Here is a 21,488-nt window from a genome sequence, read left to right on the forward strand (position 1 = left end):
AAAAAACGATCCGCCATTTTTTTGGGAGGATCCGTTTTTTTCCCCATTAACTTGCTTTGCGGCGGATTTTGACGGATGGTCATCCGTTGCATCCGTTTTTTGACGGATCCGTCATGATTTTGGCGTCCGCTGTCTTGAGTGGACGGACAATGAAACTTTAATGTGTGCGTTGAAAAAGCGGATAGCAACGGATCAGTTGCTGTCCGCCATGCGTTATAATGGACGCCTATGGGCGGCAGATCCGTTGGCAACCGTTAATTGACGGAATCCGCCAACGGATCCGACTTTTTATACTGAGCATGCCCAAAAGGATTTCCTTTCATGATTTTTTAACCCCGAGGAGTCATGCAGGGAAAATTGATCTCTCTCTCGTCACTTTAAATTTCAGGAACTATCAGCTAAAAACGGATCCGTCAAAAAACTGATCCTGTGTCATCCGTTTGTGTCGAAACGGATCCGGTTATTCACATTCTGACGGATTTTGTTGACGTCAAAAAACTAAAGTGTGAAACAGGCCTTAGAGGGACCACCCAGCAGACACTTACCCACTGTGCCTGGACTACTCTAGCCATGCCCGACTAGTGTCTCCATCTGCGCTTTCTCTGAAAAGTCACAGCATTTTAGAGTAAAACATACTGTAGGAATCTCTGTATTTTATCCTGACTAATTCAGGCACTATAAAAAGACGGACAGGTTCACTTTAAGCATATTTAGACGTTAGTATGTTTTTAATATTCATCTAGCGCATTTTTAGCTTCTCTAAGTCACTCCCTCTAAAGGGGTTTTCCCATAAAACACATTTTAATGAATATATGTTGGAATATTGATAAATTCTCAGAAAATAATAAGATTATCTCAGCACAGGAACAGTTTTTTGTAAACACATCCAATTGTGGAACTTATTATTATTATTCAAAGATAGATTGATTAAAGCATTGATTAAAATTAATTTTGTTGCGGGAAAATCCCTTTAATCTATACTGTGTGGAACATTCAAAATTCCACAAATTGAGGTGAAAAACAAAGCATTAGACCAGAAGACTTACTCTTCCAGGAACCAAGGGTATTGTGGCTTCTGCTTTACTCCTTTCTGCTTCATCATAGCTAGGGAGCGATGTTGCCACATTGTATGACGGCGGCTTTGGAAATCCTGGCTCATCTTTATAGTCAAAAAATGCTGTAATGAAAGAAAACAAAACACATTCTGATGGAAAAAAAACATGTAACACAAATATCCTGAAAATGCATATTTTTAGTAAATTCTCGCCAAGCGATAGAGATGTAAGCAATTTAAGAAGTTTCATGTAAACTATAGCATGTAAAAAACAATGGACTGAAAGAAATCACCCACTTAAATAAACAATAACATTATTTTATTAAAGGGAACCTGTCACCACTTTTCTGTCCTACCAGCTAAAAATATCATTTTATTCAGTGTCAGCTATGCATTCCCTAAATACTTACCTTTCTTAAGATATAATTTAAAAATGGGTAAGGAGGAATGCAGCCATGCCATGAGACTATAAATAAACTGGGAAGTATGAGAATATGTACGGTGATCATAATGCGCACATGGAAATGCAGCCATAACGACCAATGACAGATCCATGAAAGTATAGTTACAGTATAGAGTTTGAGCATGATTACATAAGCCCTCCCAGCAAATATTTTATCCCCTTAATATATTGCAGTCATCATGTTATAAAGCACTGTGTACTTACAATTGCTCATTTTTCCCTTCTACCCAGTTAATTCTTCTCTTTTCTCTGCTCTGTACAAACAGGATGTCTCGTGTCCCTGCATTTATCATTCCCCTCTTCAACTCTTGACCATGCTGCTCCACTCCTCCTGACAGGGACTTTTGCAGTGACTCATGAGTCATGCAGGAAAAATTGACCTCCTGTTGCTACATAGAACTTAGAAGGGTTTTAATCACATGAGGTCATAGACTTAATGGAAAACAGACAAATTAACCCCTTCACACCCGAGCCCGTTTTTGCCTTCGTGACCGGGCCAATTTTTTAAATTCTGACCAGTGTCACTTTATGAGGTCATAACTCTAGAACGCTTCAACGGATCCTACTGATTCTGACATTGTTTTCTCATGACATATTGTACTTCATGATGGTGGTAAAAAATTTTAGATATGAGCTGCGCTTATTTGTTAAAAAAAAATCAAAATTTGGCGAAAATTTGGAAAATTTTGCAATTTTCAAACTTTTAATTTTTATGCCCTTAAATCAGAGAGTGATATCGCACAAAATAGTTAATAAATAACATTTCCCACATGTCTACTTTACATCTGCACAATTTTGGAAACATAATTTTTTTTTTTTTTAGGAAGTTATAAGGGTTAAAAGTTGACCAGCGATTTCTCATTTTTACAACAAAATTTGCAACACCATTTTTTTTAGGGACCACCTCACATTTGAAGTGAGTTTGGGGGGTCAATATGACAGAAAATACCCAAAAGTGACACCATTCTGAAAACTGCACCTCTAAATGTACTCAAAACCACATTCAAGAAGTTTATTAACCCTTCAGGTGCTTCACATGAATGAATGGAATATGGAAGGAAAAAATAAACATTTAACTTTTTTTCACAAACATTTTACTTCAAAACCATTTTTTTTTATTTTCACAAGTGTAAAAAGAGAAAATGAACCACAAAATTTTTTGTGCAATTTCTCCCGAATACGCAGATACCCCGTATGTGGGGCTAAACCATTGTTTGAGCACACGGCAGAGCTCAGAACGGAAGGAGCGCCGTTTGACTTTTTCAATGCAGAATTGGCAGGAATTGAGATCGGATGCCATGTCGCATTTGCAGAGCCCCTGATGTACCTAAACAGTGGAAACCCCCAACAAGTGACCCCATTTTGGAAACTAGACCCCTTAAAGAACTTATCTAGATGTGTTGTGAACAGGTTGAACCCCCAAGTGCTTCATAGAAGTTTATAACGTAGAGCCATGAAAATAAAAAATCATTTTTTTTTCCACAAAATGACTTTTTAGCCCCCAATTTTTATTTTCACAAGGGTAACAGGAGAAATTGGACCCCAAAAGTTGTTGTCCAATTTGTCCTGAGTACCCTGATACCCCATATGTGGAAGAAAACTACTGTTTGGGCACACGGTGGGGCTTGGAAGGGAAGTAGTGACGTTCTGGAATGCAGACTTTGATGGAATGGTCTGCGGGTGTCATGTGCGTTTGCAGAGCCCCTGATGTACCTAAACAGTGGAAATCCCCCACAAGTGACCCCATTTTGGAAACTAGACCCTCCAAGGAACTTATCTAGATGTGTGGTGAGCACTTTGAACCCCCAAGCGTTTCAGTAAAGTTTATAATGTAGAGGCGTGAAAATAAAAAAATCATTTTTTTTCCACAAAAGTGATCTTTTAGCCCCCAATTTTTATTTTCACAAGGGTAACAGGAGAAATTGGACCCTAAGAGTTGTTGTCCAATTTGTCCTGAGTACGCTGGTACCCCATATGTGGGAGAAAACTACTGTTTGGGCACACGGTGGGGATCGGAAGGGAAGTAGTGACGTTCTGAAATGCAGACTTTCATGGAATGGTCTGCGGGCGTCATATTGCATTTACAGAGCCCCTGATGTACCTAAACAGTGGAAACCCCCAATTCTAATTCCAACCCTAACCCCAACACACCCCTAACCCTAATCTCAGCCCTAACCATAACCCTAACCACAAACCTAACACCAACACACCCATAACCTTAATCCCAGCCCTAGCCCTAACCCTAGCCCTTGCCCTAACCTGTGTACCTGCTTTTTTCTTTTTTTTTTCTTTACTTTTTTTTATTTTTGTGACAAGATCGCTGCGCTGCGATCTGACTCATAGTAACGCCACTTCTCCTCTGATCTCACACTGACAGATGATCAGAGGAGAAGCAGCGTTACTATGTGACAAGATCGCTGCCTGGCACACAGTAACGTGACTTCTCCTCTGATCTAACACTGACAGATGATCAGAGGTGAAGCAGCGTTACTGTGTGACAAGATCGCTGCCTGGCACAGCTGTGCCAGGCAGCGATCAGCTGTGCCAGGCAGCGATCTAGTCACACAGTAATGCTGCTTCACCTCTGATCATCTGTCAGTGTTAGATCAGAGGAGAAGCCGCGTTACAATGAGTGAGATCGCCGGGAAACAAGCAGCTTTCCCAGCGATCGCTCCCATTGGCTGCTGTGACGCTGACGTCATCAGGACCTGAACCAATCAGGTCTCGATGACGTCGGGGGTCCCAGCATGCATTGTGCACCGGGATCCCCGCGTTGTAAGGTATGTGGGGGTCCCGGGGGGCACAAAACCGCCGGCAGTAGATAAACGTCGGCGCTGCACAAAGCCCAGCAAGCGCCAACGTTTATCTACAGTGGGCGGTCGTGAAGAGGTTAACTGGGTAGAAGTGCAAAATGAGCAATTGTAAGTACACAGTGCTATATAATGATTGCAATATATTAATAGGATAACAATTGTGATGCGAGTGCTTTTTTTAATGGCAACTATAAAATGTAATGAACTATATGTAGAAAATCACTACGGTATGTTAGTAGTATGTAAAGGAGTATGTAAAGGAGTCAGTGTGGCTCAGTGGTTAGCATGTTGCTTCACTGTACTGGGGTCCACTGTTCAAATACAACAAAGAATAACATCTGCAAGGAGTTTATATGGTCTCCCCGTGATGTGTGGGTTTCCTCCAAAGACATACTGATATAGAATGCAGATTGTGAGCCCCAATGGGGAAAGTGATGATGATATCTGTAAAAATGGGTGGATTAGTGGTGCAATTAAAGCTAGTAATATAAATAAATAAAATGTAACTAATGAGTAGCCCATGTAGTTAACAAGCAGACATAGTCAGATACAGATCTCACAAGTGATTGCAGTGACTATCCTCCATCCTACCAGAGAAGCATTTCTCATCCGGCTTTATGGAGGTTTATCTGCCCCTCAGCTGTTATCAGCTTTGCTGGTGGCCGGATATACATATCGTAGTGGCCGGATATACATATCGTATGGAGCTGCACTGCATAGCTCAATGTGTACCATGCTGACTACTACACAGATGATCTGCAGCTCTTCACAGCAGCCGCTACACATTGCATAGGATGTGTCATATGTCCAGAAAAGCCCTTAAATGGAAGCTAACAACCCAATAGATGCCGCCAGCATGTATCAGACACTGACTGCATGATTTCAACAATATATGTTTAAAGGGAATTTGTCAGCAGGTTTTTGCTACCTCATCTGAAAGCAGCATGATGTACGTAAACAGAAGCTGAATCCAACAATGTATCACTTAGATTACTTGGTGTAGTCATTCTGACACAATCAGAGCTTTCTTTCAGATTTAGCCATGCAGCAAAGCCAAAAAGCTGCCTGTGCCCACACCAGGCTCTCTATGTACAATGTCCATAGGCAGTGAGGTGCTTAGTTGCCGGACTAGCCCAGCATTACTAATATCTTAGTGATAAATCTTTAACAGTTAGCAAACAGTATGCACATTGACAAGTGACACATCCCTGAATTCTGTGTTTCAGTCTCCATCTTCTGCTGTCTTCAGATTACATTGCAAAACCTGCTGACAGATTCCTTTTAACTCTGAAACAGATTATGGATGGCCTTGCAAATCATTATTAGTGATTTAATCTGGATTCAATAGGAAATTGGAAGCCAGTGAAGGATTGTGCAGCGGGCAGAGGCAGAAGAGTAGTGAGAGTATAAGAGGATTAATCGGGCAGCAGAGTTGAGAATGATTTAAAGAGGTGCAAGAGTGTTAGTTAGGAGACCACAGAGAAGGGTATTGCTGTACTCAAGGCAGGACATGATGTGGCATGCACTAACATTTTAGCATATACAGGGTTGAGGAAAGGATGGAGTCTGAAAATATTTTTGAGTTAAAGGTAGCAGGAGGAGGTAATAACTTCGAGGTGCGGTTTGAAGGACAGGGAGGACACCGAGACAGTGGACCTCCTGCACAAAGGAAAGCATGGTGTCATTTATTGTGGATTGCAGCGGAGGTCCTGACTGACCAGCGGAGAGGTAAGGATATTGTTGCTTTTTTGCTATATTTTTGTTACAGGACCATGGTTTATTTATGGATTAGCAGAGGAATAAATCTGGTCAAAAACATATATGTTTAAAGGGAATCTGTCAGCAGGTTTTTGCTACCTCATCTCAAAGCAGCATGACGTACGTAAAGAGAAGGTGAATCCAACAATGTATCACTTAGATTACTTGGTGTAGTCATTCTGACACAATCAGAGCTTTCAGATTTAGCCATGCAGCAAAGCCAAAAAGCTGCCTGTGCCAACACCAGGCTCTGTATGTACAATGTCCATAGACAGTGAGGTGCTTAGTTGCCGGACTAGCCTAGCCAGGGATATCACTGAGGCTGCGCGGAGTCCCCTGGCTGACCTGAGGTGGCAAAAACAATGGTCCCTCTCAAGATTATTAATATCTGCCCTCACTCACTGGCTTTTCCTCTCTGGTTGTGCATTTACCGTAGGAGCCCACGCAATTTTTTACAAAGAATTAACCCCTTTATTTAATACCTACATGTCCCGAATTTTATACACAAACCCTAATCTAATTATTAGTCAGGGACATATAAAAAAATAAATGAAATGGTTTACTGTATGTAAACCATGTCTCATTTCATGTCGGGTTTTGGATTAATGTTACAGAAGCCGGCAATTGAATTGGGGGCTATTATACTATGTAGAACTCTATATATATATTATATATATATATATATATATATACACACGTACTGTATATGTGTGTCTCAATGACATGTATATATATATATATCTTTCCCTCATTTAAGCATGCCATCATACATCCACTGCTTAAAAAAAACATCCCTCGACCAAAACTGTGCCACTAACTATACACCTATGTCTAATCTTCCTTTCATCTCTAAACTCATGGAACGCCTGGTCCACTCCCGTCTTATCTACTATCTCTCAGATAACTCTCTTCTCGACCCTCTCCAATCCAGTTTCCGCTCTTTACACTCTACTGAAACTGCCCTCGCTAAAGTCTCTAATGATCTACTAACAGCTAAATCAAATGGTCATTACTCCATGCTACTTCTCTTGGATCTCTCTGCAGCATTCGACACTGTGGATCACCAGCTCCTCCTCACTATGCTCCGCTCCATCGGCATCAAGGACACTGTTCTCTCCTGGTTTTCCTCCTCTCTCTGACCGCTCCTTTACTGTATCTTTTGCTAGCTCCTCATCCCCACATCTTCCCCTTACTGTTGGGGCTCCTCAAGGATCGGTTCTAGGCCCCCTCCTCTTCTCTTTGTACAGTATACTGCCCCTATAACAATCGGTAGATTTGGATTCCAGTACCATCTCTATGCTGATGACACCCAATTATATGCTTCTTCTCCTGACATCACACCTGCCTTTTTAGAAAACACCAGCGATTGTCTAAACGCTGTGTCTAACATCATGTCCTCACTATATCTGAAACTGAACCTGTCAAAGACTGAACTTGTGTTTCCTCCCTCCTCTAATGCACCTATACCCGACATTGCCATTTCTGTGTGTGGTTCCACTATTACTCCGCAACAACATGCCCGCTGTCTTGGGGTTATACTTGACTCCGAGCTTTCCTTTGCCCCCCACATCCGATCACTGGCTCGCTCTTGTTATCTGCACCTCAAAAACATTTCTAGAAGTTGACCTTTTCTTACTTTCGACTCCGCAAAAACTCTTACTGTTTCTCTTATTCATTCTCATCTGGACTATTGTAACTCTCTTCTAATCGGTCTCCCTCTTACCAAATTCTCCCCCCTCCAATCTGTCTTGAATGCTGCAGCCAGGATCGTATTCCTCGCCAATCGTTACACCGATGACTGTACATTGTGCCAGTCATTACACTGGTTACCCATCCACTCCAGAATCCAGTACAAATTTATTACCCTCACCTACAAAGCACGGCTCAGCACCACCCTCCCTCGTCTAAGTCTACCACCCTACCCGTGCCCTCCATTCTGCTGATGACCTGAGGTAATAAGTTTGTACTGGATTCTGGAGTGGATGGGTAACCAGTGTAATGACTGGCACAATGTACAGGCATCGGTGTAACGATTGGCGAGGAATATTATCTTCAATAATCAGAACCACCCACTCCCATCTCCAAGACTATACACGTGCTGCGCCAATTCTTTGGAAAGCATTTACCAGGTCAATACGATTAGTCCCCAATCCCTACAATTCTAAGCGTGCCCTAAAAACGCATTTATTCAGACTGGCCTATCGCCTCAACACATTAACCTAACTATCCCTGTGTGGCACAGTCAAAAGTTTTACCATAACCAGGTTCCCCGCATCATGTTCCCACATGCTTTATGCATCTATTAGCCCTCTGTGTCTGTACTGTTACACACTTAACATTATGGCTGGTCCAAACAATCAGGGCAATTGTTACCACCCACCTTTTGTGTCTACTTTTTTCCTCATAGACTGTAAGCTTGCGAGCAGGTCCCTCATTCCTCTTGGTATCTATTATGATCTATGTGATTATTGCTGTAATGTCTATTGTCTGTACAAATCCCACCTCTGAAATGTAAAGTGCTGCGGAATATGTCGGTGGTAAAGAAATAAAATTATTATTATTATATATGTATTCTATGTGTCTGTCTATATCTATTCTTTTGTTTCTTTATTAAACATGTCAGTGTCATTTTACTGTATCGCAAAATGAATTGCCGGCTTTTGTTAAAGGACACCGGTGCGTATTTCTGGCAAGTCACACGTCTGGTCTGTGTGTAATCCGTAGTTTTCTCGCCCCCATAGACTTGCATTGGCGATTCTCAGCTGAGATACGCGTACAATCGCAGCATGCTGCGATTTCACTCGCACGTAGAAAACGTGTGAGAAAAAAATCGGATGATGGGAGCTGCCCCATAGATTATCATTGGGACAAGTGGTATGCGATTTTCTATCGCCTAGCACTCGTCCGTATTATACGCTCGTGTGACTCCGGCCTTATAGTGAATGTGGCTATGCGGACAGGGAGGGGCTATACACTCATCTTTATATATCTAATACATAAAGCTCAATGTGGGTGTGTGTGTGTGTGTGTGTGTGTGTGTGTGTGTGTGTGTGTGTGTGTGTGTGTGTGTGTGTGTGTGTGTGTGTGTGTGTGTGTGTCCGGGATTGGCATGCGCACCGTCGCAGCTACAGCCACAAAATTTGGCACAGTCACACGTCTGGACCCCGAGAGTGTCCTAGGCTATGTTGTGAGGCGAAATTTTAACCCCGCGCGTTCCAATTCACCAAACAATTTTGCCCCTATCTACATAATGGGGAAAAAGTGTGCGTGTATCAAGCCCCGCTCCTCATTATGTCATAATGGTTGCCAATGCGACGCTAATGTCATAATAGGTTGCAATGGCGAAGATGCTGTCACAATGGTTGCCATGGTGACGATGATGTCTTAATAGGTTGCAATGGTGATGGTTATGTCATAATGGTTGCCATGGTGATGATGATGTCATAATGGGTATATGGGCACGGGACTATGGGATGGAGGATGTGTGATGGGTATATGGGCACTGGACTATGGGATGGAGGATATGTATGACGGGTATATGGGCACGGGACTATGGGATGGTGGATATGTATGATGGGTATATGGGCACAGGACTATGGGATGGAGGATATGTATGATGGGTATATGGGCATGGGACTATGGGATGGAGGATATGTATGATGGGTATATGGGCAGGGGACTATGAGATTAAGGATGTGTGATGGGTATATGGGCACTCGACTATGGGATGGCGAATATGTATGATGGGTATATGGTCATGGGACTATGGGATGGAGGATATGTATGATGGGCATATGGGCACGGGACTATGGGATGGAGGATAATTATAATTTGTTATAACTAACCACAGTTAGTTACTATGCCCAGGCAGTGCCAGGCTCTTCAGCTAGTATAGATATAATCATTATAATTTGTTATAACTAACCGTAGTTAGTTACTATGCCCGGGCAGTGCCCGGCTCTTCCGCTAGTATGGCATAAATTGGGATAAAAAATCCTTAGTAAGTTAATGAAATCTAAATGGTTAAAAAAAATGTGGAAACTTGAGTTCCAACTGACACTATTATCTGTCGTCTGGTAGTCAGATAAGATCAGTAACATATGACTGTTCTGAGTACAACAGTGCTTGTACTGCTACTAATGTGCATGTTTCCTGCATAACAGAGGAAATATTGGTTTTAGTGCTGTTCATTATTTCCTTTTTATTTACATTTTTAACACATTATGACGCACAGTTCCTATAATGGAAAAAAATGAATTCACCTGTGTTCTCTCCAGCAATGCTGCTATATGGAGGGGGAGCATCTGACGAAGCCTGGGGACTTTCTACGGGTTCTTCTTCATTCTGCAACTGTGATTAGAAAGATCAGTAAGGACTAAAAGCTACACAAATGACTGCACAAAAGCACTGAAAGAGACACATTTAACCCCTTAACCCCGGAGCTTTTTCCGGTTTTGCGTTTTCGTTTTTCGCTCCCCTCCTTCCCAGAGCCATAACTTTCTTACTTTTCCGTAAATATGGCCATGTGAGAGCTTATTTTTTGCAGGACGAGTTGTACTTTTGAACAACACCATTGGTTTTACCATGTCGTGTACTAGAAAACAAGTGCAATCATCCCACACTTGTTTTTTTGGCTGGCTTTTTTGCTAGATTCACTATGTGCTAAAACTGACCTGCCAATGTGATTTATTCTCCAGGTCATTACGAGTTCATAGACACCAAACATGTCTACGTTCTTTTTTATCTAAGTGGTGAAAAAAATTCCAAACCTTTGCTAAAAAATTGAGCCATTTTCCGATACCTGTAGCGTCTCCATTTTTCGTGTTTTTGGGTTGGGTGAGGGCTTATTTTTCGCGCGCCGAGCTGAAGTTTTTATTGATACCATTTTGGTCCAGATACGATCTTTTGATCGTTATTGCATTTTAATGCAGTGTCGCGGCGGCCAAAAAAACGTAATTCTGGCGTTTTGAAACTTTTTCTCGCCATACCGTTTAGCAATCAGGATAATCCTTTTTTTTATATTGATAGATCGGGGGATTCTGTCCGCTGATATCAAACATGTGTATGTTTGATTTTACTTTTATTGTTTTATTTTGAACGAGGCGAAAGGGAGGTGATTTGAAATTTTATATATTTTTTATTTTTTTTATATGTTTAAACACATTTTTTTATACTTTTGGCATGCTTCAATAGTCTCCATAGAAGGCTAGAAGCTGCCACAACCTGATCAGCTCTGCTACAGAGGCGATGATCAGTTCGCCTCTATGTAACATAATTACTGACTTGCTATGAGCGCCGACCACTGGGTGGCGCTCATAGCAATTTAACACTGACATCCATAGAGACCTCCGGTTGTCATGCCAACACACCGGTGACCCGCAATCACGTGACGGAGGTCACCAGTGTGCGTATTTCCGGCCCGATGGCTGGAAGCGCTTGTTAAATGCCGCTGTCAGCGGCTATGGCGGGCAGATGACAGCTGTTCAAAACAGCTGATATGTCCCAGGAAAGATGTGGGCTCAGCGCCGGAGCTGACGGAATATCATGCTTGTTCGGCACCTCCTTTACTGATTCGATCATATTTTATAGGTAAAAACAGGAGCTCCATGAAACAGACACCTCTGCATAACCCGACGGACTCCATCATATGTGATGGGAGGGGTCCTATGGGTCATATTTTATGGGTAAAAACGGGAGCCCCATGAAACAGACACCTCTGCATAACCCGACAGACTCCATCATATGTGATGGGAGGGTTCTATGGGTGTTGCTGGTCTTAATCACATACTAACATTGAAGGCCTGTACATGCACAGCCCCCAAGATTAGCTCTAAAAGGGTCCAAATTCTTTTATGAAACATATAGTAGAAATAAGAGCACTATATGTATACAGTCAGAAGGATTTAATGTCAAAACTTATTATCTTCATTCTATTTGCTTGAGATATGATGCTTTTACAGAGCGGCTATCTTTAAAAGCAATAGCAGCATTTCCACTTAATCCATTCTTCCCTGCAGAACTACAGTATCTTATGTATTATTCAGTAATCTTAGCATTTCATCTGAGAGCACTTAACAGAACAAAAGCTGTATATTAGAAATGTGTTTTCTCCTTTCCTTACATTATCTAATCTCATTCATTTCCACCACAAATGAGGCAGCATAATATGGAGCAGGATGGAGCACTCCGATATACCAGCTTTCCAAACTGTGTGAGTGTTTGGAAACAATGTTGGAAAGTGGTATATTACTGGAGTCATTAAATAAATACATAAATAATAATAAAAAAAAGACACTGCAAACTGCACTAGGAAAACAAGACAGAAATGTTGTATGTGCGGCGCATAATAGTGCGGGCTATATATACACTAGCTGAAGAGCCCGGCGCTGCCCGGGCATAGTAACTAACTACGGTTAGATATAACAAATTATAATGATTTTATCTATATATAAAGCTGAGTGTAGAGCCCCGCCCATTCCGCATAGCCACATTCACTCTAATATCCCACATCATCCCATCAGCCAGAGCCACTGGACTACTACCACTAATATCCTACATCGTCCCATCAGCCAGAGCTACCGGACTACTACTCCTAATATCCCACATCGTCCCGTCAGCCAGAGCTACCGGACTACTACCCCTAATATCCCACATCATCCCCTCAGCCAGAGCTACCGGACTACTACCCCTAATATCCCACATCATCCCGTCAGCCAGAGCTACCGGACTACTACCCCTAATATCCCACATCATCCCGTCAGCCAGAGCTACCGGACTACTACCCCTAATATCCCACATCATCCCGTCAGCCAGAGCTACCGGACTACTACCCCTAATATCCCACATCATACCGTCAGTCAGAGCTACCTGACTAGTACCCATAATATCTCACATCATACCGTCAGCCAGAGCTACCGGACAACTACCACTAATATCCCACATCGTCCCATCAGCCAGAGCCACTGGACTACTACCGCTAATATCCCACATCGTCCCATCAGCCAGAGCCACTGGACTACTACCACTAATATCCCACATCATCCCGTCAGCCAGAGCCACCGGACTACTACTCCTAATATCCCACATCATCCTATCAGTCAGAGCCACCGGACTACTACCACTAATATCCCACATCATCCCGTCAGCCTGGAGTCAGAACCAGAGCGCTGAGTGGAACGGTCCTAACTTCCATACCGGGGATCCCTTTAAGAGAGGCCTGGCGTCAGAACCAGAGCGCTGATTGGATTTGCCCTCACTTCTATACTGGGGATCCCTTTAAGAGAGCCTGGGATCAGAACCAGAGCGCTGAGTGGATTTGCCCTGACTTGCATACCAATGATCCCTTTAATAGAACCCTGGGGTCAGAATCAGAGTGCTGAGGGATTTGCCCTAACTTCCATTCAGATCCCTTTAAGAGAACCTGGGGTCAGTACCAGAGCATTTGAAGGCAAATGCCCTCACTTCCATACCGGGGATCCCTTTAAGAGAGGCCTGGGGTCAGAATTAAAGCGCAGGATGGATTTGCCCTGACTTCCATACTGGAGATCCCTTTAAGAAGGACCTGGGGTCAGTACCAAAGCGCAGAGTGGATTTGCCCTAAATTCCATACCAATGATGCCTTTAAGAGACTCTGGGGTCAGAACCACAGAGCTGAGTGGAACTGTCCTAACTTCCATACCGGGGATCCCTTTAAGAGAGGCCTGGAGTCAAAACCAAAGCGCTGGATGGATTTGCTCTCACTTCCATACCAATGATCCCTTTAAGAGGGAAGATGTGCCTCTGGGATGGAGGATGTGTGATGGGGATATGGGCAGGGAGGGGGGGGATTCATTTCTGTCATGTACTCTCTGCTCCTTTTTGGGGGGGCAGACAATGGCTGGGAGCTTATGTTCCCAGGGATGCTATATTTCTCCCACCATGTCAGTGTCTGCTGAGGTGTTGTCAAGTGGGAAAACTGTTGGTCATAGCAACCAATCACAGCTCAGCTTCTTTTAACCAGCTCTGGTGAAATGAGAGATGCTTAGTGATTTTTTGCAAGGAAAACTGTTGCTAATAGCAACCAATCACAGCTCAGCTTCTTTTGAACAGCTCTGGTGAAATGAAATATGTTTCGTGATTGGTTGGTGATACACACAAATTCATTTTCACATAGAGAGATTTTATGCATCCTGAAACAGCTTTACGTATAAAAGTTTAGTGTTCTATATTACATAATAAGTAACATCCCTATGTATAGCTAACTGCGCAATGAGACAGAACCTTGTCCCCATGCCTGCCAGGCCTGTTAACCAATGTGCTAATCCTTTCACAGTAAAGATGTTATATTTAGGATATCCGTAGAACAGCACATTACAACAAGAGCGCATTTGCTTTATGTAAGAGCTCTGCCACCAATGTATGAGATATCTACCTAGCTAACTAATATACAGTTAGGTCCATATATATTTGGACAGAGACAACATTTTTCTAATTTTGGTTCTAGACATTACCACAATGAATTTTAAACAAAACAATTCAGATGCAGTTGAAGTTCAGACTTTCAGCTTTCATTTGAGGGTATCCACATTAAAATTGGATGATGGGTTTAGGAGTTTCAGCTCCTTAACATGTGCCACCCTGTTTTTAAAGGGACCAAAAGTAATTGGACAATTGACTCCAAGGCTATTTCATGGACAGGTGTGGGCAATCCCTTCGTTATGTCATTCTCAATTAAGCAGATAAAAGGCCTGGTATTGATTTGAGGTGTGGTGCTTGTATTTGGAAGGTTTTGCTGTGAAGGAAACATGCGGTCAAAGGAGCTTTCCATGCAGGTGAAACAAGCCATCCTTAAGCTGCAAAAACAGAAAAAACCCATCCGAGAAATTGCTACAACATTAAGAGTGGCAAAATCTACAGTTTGGTACATCCTGAGAAATAAAGAAAGCACTGGTGAACTCATCAATGCAAAAAGACCTGGGCGCCAACGGAATGCAACAGTGGTGGATGATCGCAGAATAATCTCCATGGTGAAGAGAAACCCCTTCACAACAGCCAACCAAGTGAACAACACTCTCCAGGAGGTAGGCATATCAATATCCAAATCTACCATAAAGAGAAGACTGCATGAAAGTAAATACAGAGGGTTCACTGCACGGTGCAAGCCACTCATAAGCATCAAGAATAAAAAGGCTAGACTGGACTTTGCTAAAAAAACATCTAAAAAAGCCAGCACAGTTCTGGAAGAACATTCTTTGGACAGATGAAACCAAGATCAACCTCTACCAGAATGATGGAAAGAGAAAAGTATGGCGAAGGCGTGGTACAGCTCATGATCCAAGCATACCACACCATCTTTAAAACATGGCGGAGGCAGTGTAATGGCTTGGGCATGCATGGCTGCCAGTGGCACTGGGTCACTAGTGTTTGTTTATTGATGATGTGACACAGGACAGAAGCAGCCGAATGAATTCTGAGGTATTCAGAGCCATACTGTGCTCAGCCAAATGCAGCCAAACTGACTGGTCGTCGTTTCATACTACAGATGGACAATGACTCAAAAGATAAAGCCAAAGCAACCCAGGAGTTTATTAAAGCAAAGAAGTGGAATATTCTTGAATGGCCAAGTCAGTCACCTGATCTCAACCCAATTGAGCATGCATTTCACTTGTTAAAGACTAAACTTCAGACAGAAAGGCCCACAAACAAACAGCAACTGAAAACCACCGCAGTGAAGGCCTGGCAGAGCATCTAAAAGGAGGAAACACAGCGTCTGGTGATGTCCATAAGTTCAAGACTTCAGGCAGTCATTGCCAAGAAAGGGTTTTCAACCAAGTACTAGAAATTAACATTTTATTTACAATTATTTAATCTGTCCAATTACTTTTGGCCCCTTTAAAAACAGGGTGCACACGTTAAGGAGCTGAAATTTCTAAACCCTTCATCCAATTTTAATGTGGATACCCTCAAATGAAAGCTGAAAGTCTGAACTTCAACTGCATCTGAATTGTTTTGTTTAAAATTCATTGTGGTAATGTCTAGAACCACAATTAGAAAAATGTTGTCTGTCCAAATATATATGAACCTAACTATCTATCTACACATATACAATTAGGTCCAGAAATATTTGGACAGTGACACAAGTTTTGGTACCTTGGTTGTTTACCAAAATATATTTAAAATACATTTATTAACCCCTTAGCGACAGAGCCAGTTTGCAGCTTAATGACCATTCCAATTTTTACAATTCTGACCACTGTCCCTTTATGAGGTTATAACTCTGGAACGCTTTAATGGATCCTGCTGATTCTGAGATTGTTTTTTCGTGACATCTTGTACTTCATGTTAGTGGTAAAATTTCTTCGATAAGTCTTGTGTTTATTTATGAAAAAAACAGAAATATGGCAAAAAAATTTAAAATTTTGCAATTTTAAAACTTTAAATTTTTATGCCCTTAAATCAGAGAGATGTGTCACATAAATTTCTTAAAAAATAACATTTCCCACATGTCTACTTTACATCAGCACAATTTTGGATGCAAAATTTTTTTTTGTTAGGAAGTTATAAGGGTTAAAAGTTGACCAGCGATTTCTCATTTTTACAACAAAATTTACAAAGCCATTTTTTTTAGGGACCACATCATATTTAAAGTCATTTTGAGGGGTGTACATGACAGAAAATACCCAAAAGTGGCACCATTCTAAAAACTAGACCCCTCAAGGTGCTCAAAACCACATTCAAGAAGTTTATTAACCCTTTAAGTGCTTCACAGGAACGAAAGCAATGTGGATGGAAAAAATTAACATTTAACTTTTTTTTGGAAAAAAATTACTTCAGAACCAATTTTTTTTATTTTCACAAGTGTTAAAAGAGAAAATCAACCACAAAATTTGTTATACAATTTCTCCTGAATACGCCGATACCCCATATGTGGGGGTAAACCCCTTTTTCAGCACACGGCAGAGCTCGCAAGGGATGGAGCACCGTTTGACTTTTTCAACGCAGAATTGGCTGGAATTAAGATCGGATGCCATGTTGCGTTCGGAGAGCCCTTAATGTGCCTAAACAGTGGAAAACTCCAACAAGTGACCCCATTTTGGAAACTAGACCCATTAAGGAACTTATCTAGATGTGTGGTGAGCACTTTGAACCTTCAAGTGCTTCACAGAAGTTTATAACGTAGAGCCGTGAAAATAAGAAATCCATTTTTTTTTCCACAAAAATGATCTTTTCACCCCCAAATTTTTATTTTTACAAGGGTAACAGGAGAAATCATACCCCCACAGTTATTATGCGATTTGTCCTGAGTACACTGATACCCCATATGTGGGGGGGAACCACTGTTTGGGCGCATGGGAGAGCTCGGAAGGGAAGGAGTGCCATTTTGGAATGCAGACTTTGATGGAATAGTCTGCGGGCATCATGTTGCGTTTGCAGAGCCCCTGATGGGCCTAAACAGTGGAAACCCCCCACAAGTGACCCCATTTTGGAAATTAGACCCCCTAAGGAACTTAACTAGATGTGTGGTGAGCACTTTGAACCCCCAAGCGCGTCACAGAAGTTTATAAACGCAGAGCCGTGAAAATAAAAAGTCTTTTTTATTTCCACAAAAGTGATTTTTTAGACCCCAATTTTTAGACCCCCAAAGTTGGTAAATAGTGGAAACCCCTCAATTCTTGCTCCAACCCTAACCTCAACACACCCCTAACCCTAATCCCAACCCTAATCCCTAATCCTAACCCTAATCCTAGTTCGCCCTAACCCTAGCCCAACCCTAGCCCAACCCTAACCCTTAACCCTAGCCCAACCCTAACCCTTAACCCTAGCCCAACCCTAACCCTTAACCCTAGCCCAACCCTAACCCTAGCTTAACCCTAACCCTAGCCTAACCCTAGCCTAACCCTAGCCTAACCCTAACCCTAGCCTAACCCTAACCCTAGCCTAACCCTAACCCTAGCCTAACCCTAACCCTACCCTAACCCTAGCCTAACCCTAGCCTAACCCTAGCCTAACCCTAACCCTAGCCCAACCCTAACCCTAGCCCTAACCCTAGCCTAACCCTAACCCTAGCCTAACCCTAACCCTAGCCCAACCCTAACCCTAGCCTAACCCTAGCCTAACCCTAACCCTAGCCTAACCCTAACCCTAGCCTAACCCTAGCCTAACCCTAGGCTAACCCTAACCCTAGGCTAACCCTAACCCTAGGCTAACCCTAACCCTAGGCTAACCCTAGCCTAACCCTAGCCTAACCCTAACCCTAGCCTAACCCTAACCCTAGCCTAACCCTAACCCTAGCATAACCCTAGCCTAACCCTAACCCTAGGCTAACCCTAACCCTAGGCTAACCCTAACCTAACCCTAGCCTAACCCTAATCCTAGCCTAACCCTAGCCTAACCCTAACCCTAGCCTAACCCTAACCCTTATGGAAAACTGAAAAAAAAAAATATTTTTTTTCTTTCATTATGTGTGCCTATATAAGGGGGTGATAAACGGGGGGGTTATGTACTATTTTTATTATTTTGATCACTATGATCGTTTATCATAGTGATCAAAATAATGAATGGAATCTGCCAGCCGGAGCCAGCAGATTCCCGGCGGGCGCACTGCGCATGCGCCCGCCATTTTCAAGATGGCGGCGCCCATCGGATGACGCCGGCGGGCGCGGGACCACCGGGAGGGGACGGAGGACAAGGGAGAGGTACTGGGAGGGGACCGGGGGGATCGGGGACCCTATTTCTCTATCCTCTGATGTGCGATCACATCAGAGGAAAGAGAAATTAAATGTAAAATCGCGGCTTTTTTTTTTTTTGCGGTCGCCGTTATAGGGTTAATAACAGCGATCGCAAAAGCGGGGGTCGGTAAAAACCGACCGATTCATGTTCTCTGGGGTCTCGGCTACCCCTGGCAGCCGAGACCCCGGAGAAAATCCGACACTGGGGGGCGCTATTCACTTAAATCACAGCGCCGTGAATTAACGGCGCTGTGGTTTAAGTACCCTTAATTACCGCCGTTAAAAGGCGTAGCGGCGGTCGTTAAGGGGTTAATCAATATAGGATTGAATTGCAGACTCAGCTTTAATTTGAGGGTATTCACAATCCAAATTGGAGTAAAGCCCCCGTTATACACGGCGAGATCGCTAGCGATATCGCTGAAGCGACAACGATTTTGTGACGCAACAGCGACATCGCTAGCGATCTCGCTAAGTGTGACACGCGGAAACGACCGGCTCCCTGCTGCGATGTCGCTGATCGTGCGCGAACGTTCAGGATCATTTTTTGATCTCTGGCGTCACGCTGACCAGCATGCATCGCTGTGTTTGACGCCCCTTATCATCGACGAGCGACCTCATTGGCGACTCCGAACTCATATAGATAGCTCTGAAGGATGCCTATTCAAAGTCTGACTCGCTATTATAGACAGTGTGTGACATGGTACCAACGATCGCCGTGGTCGTTAGTGACATCGCTGATCGCTGATGCGTCGTTATGAAGATCGGCCTGTATGACTGCTTACTAGCGAAGCAAAAACGATCTTAGCCAGATCGTATCGCTGTCGGAATCGTTGGTGCGTCGCTACGTGTAACGGTACCCTAAGGGTTTAGGAATTACAGCTCTTTAATATGTAACTGCCTCTTTTTAAAAGGACCAAAGCTAATTGGCAAATTATCTCAAACGCTCTTTAATGGGCTGGAATTGGCTTTTCCCTCATAAATCCATTATCAATTAAGTAGGTAAAAAGTCTGGAGCTGATTCCAGGTGTGGCATTTGCATTTGGAAGCTGTTGCTGTGAACCCACAACATGCGATTAAAGAAGCTATCAATAGAAGAGAAACAGAACGTCATTAAGCTGTAAAAAAATAAGAAATCAAGGCGATAGCAGAAATGTTAGGAGTTGTCAAATCAACAGTTTGGTACATTCTGCAAATAAAAAAAAAGCTTGTGAGCTTGGAAACTCAAAAAGGCCTGGAAATCCACAGAACACCACAGTGGGGATGATAACAGAATATTTTCCATAGTGAAGAAAAACCCCTTCACAACAACCACCCAAGTGAAGAGCACTCTCCATGAAGTAGATGTTTCAGTATCTAAGTCTTTCATAAAGAGAAGACTTCATGGGATTGAAACATGGATTTTTGTGAGTACTCACCGTAAAATCCTTTTCTCCGAGACGCTCATTGGGGGACACAGATACTGTGGGTGTATGCTTCTGCCGCTAGGAGGCTGACACTAAGTGAAAAAAAGAGGTTAGCCTCCTCCTCCGCAGTATACACCCTCACCCCTATTGCTGGCGGAAATCAGTTTGGTGCCAAAGCAGTAGGAGGACAACAAATCAGCCTTAATACAGGTACAACATGTCCGAAGGAAAACACCACCTTTATATCAAATAAGTAAACACATACTCATTTAAACAAGAGCCAACTGGCTAATAGGGTGGGTGCTGTGTCCCCCAATGAGCGTCTCGGAGAAAAGGATTTTACGGTGAGTACTCACAAAAATCCATGTTTCTCCTTCGTCTCATTGAGGGACACAGATACTGTGGGACGTCCTAAAGCAGTCCCTGGGTGGGAGATTGACTCACCAATCCAAGCTACATTTACCTCCTGTTTAAAGGTGCACCACCGTTGCTTGGAAAATCCTTCTACCCAGGCTTGCATCCGCCGAGGCCTGAGCATGGATATTATGTTTGGCAAATGTGTGCAGGCTGGACCAGGTTGCTGCCTTGCAAACCTGTTCCGTCGAAGCTTGATGCCGAAGCGCCCAAGAGGCGCCCACTGCCCGAGTAGAGTGCGCTCTGATCCCTGCTGGAATCGGCGTGCCTCTAATGCAGTAGGACTCCTGAATAGTCAAACGAATCCATCTGGCTATGATCGACTTTGAGGTAGCGAGTCCCTTCCTGCGTTCTTCAGGGAGCACGAACAGCGTGTCCGTCTGAGGAAAGGGTGCCGTCCGTGACACGTACCTCCGGTCTAACGTGTGAAGAGCCTTCTTCCACACGGTGCACCGGTGCTGGAAAAAAAAATGAAGGCAAAACAACATCTTCATTGATGTGAAAAAGAGGACACGACCTTCGCAGAAAAAGAGGGGCTGTTCTGAGGACCACCTTATACCTATGGAAAGTGAGGAACGGTGCTCGGCAGGATAGAGCCGCCAGCTCTGAAAACCCGCCTGATGGAAGCGATGGCCACTGGGGAACAACTTTTCCAGGAAAGGTATCCTGAAACAGTTCCAATGGAGCTTCCTGCAGAACGCTTAAGACCATGTTAAGAACCTAGGCGTCCATCGGCGCCATATAGGGAGGTATCAAGTGGAACACTCCCCGGATGAAAAGTTTTCACCTGAAAATTGGCAGTAACCCTGCACTGGAACATGACGGATTAGGCCGACATTTGTCTCCTGCGGAAACCTGGGGCAAAGCCCGAGTCTA

General features: G+C 43.2%; 1 protein-coding gene across 2 annotated transcripts in view; it reads right to left on the minus strand.

Annotated features, from left to right (window-relative positions):
- The window catches only part of NDFIP1 (Nedd4 family interacting protein 1), a 73,076-nt gene that overhangs the window by 12,851 nt on the left and 38,737 nt on the right, over positions 1-21,488 (minus strand). For both annotated transcript variants that reach the window (XM_073581004.1, XM_073580434.1), the window contains exons 2-3: positions 10,351-10,438; positions 1,047-1,177 (exon numbers count right to left, since the gene is read on the minus strand). In XM_073581004.1, coding sequence (XP_073437105.1) covers positions 1,047-1,177; positions 10,351-10,438 — 219 coding nt within the window. The remainder of the gene's footprint in view (positions 1-1,046; positions 1,178-10,350; positions 10,439-21,488) is intronic.

The sequence above is a fragment of the Dendrobates tinctorius genome, unplaced genomic scaffold, assembly GCF_039654945.1.
Source record: "Dendrobates tinctorius isolate UK_male_01 unplaced genomic scaffold, ASM3965494v1 ptg000001l, whole genome shotgun sequence".
Lineage (NCBI taxonomy): Eukaryota > Metazoa > Chordata > Amphibia > Anura > Dendrobatidae > Dendrobates > Dendrobates tinctorius.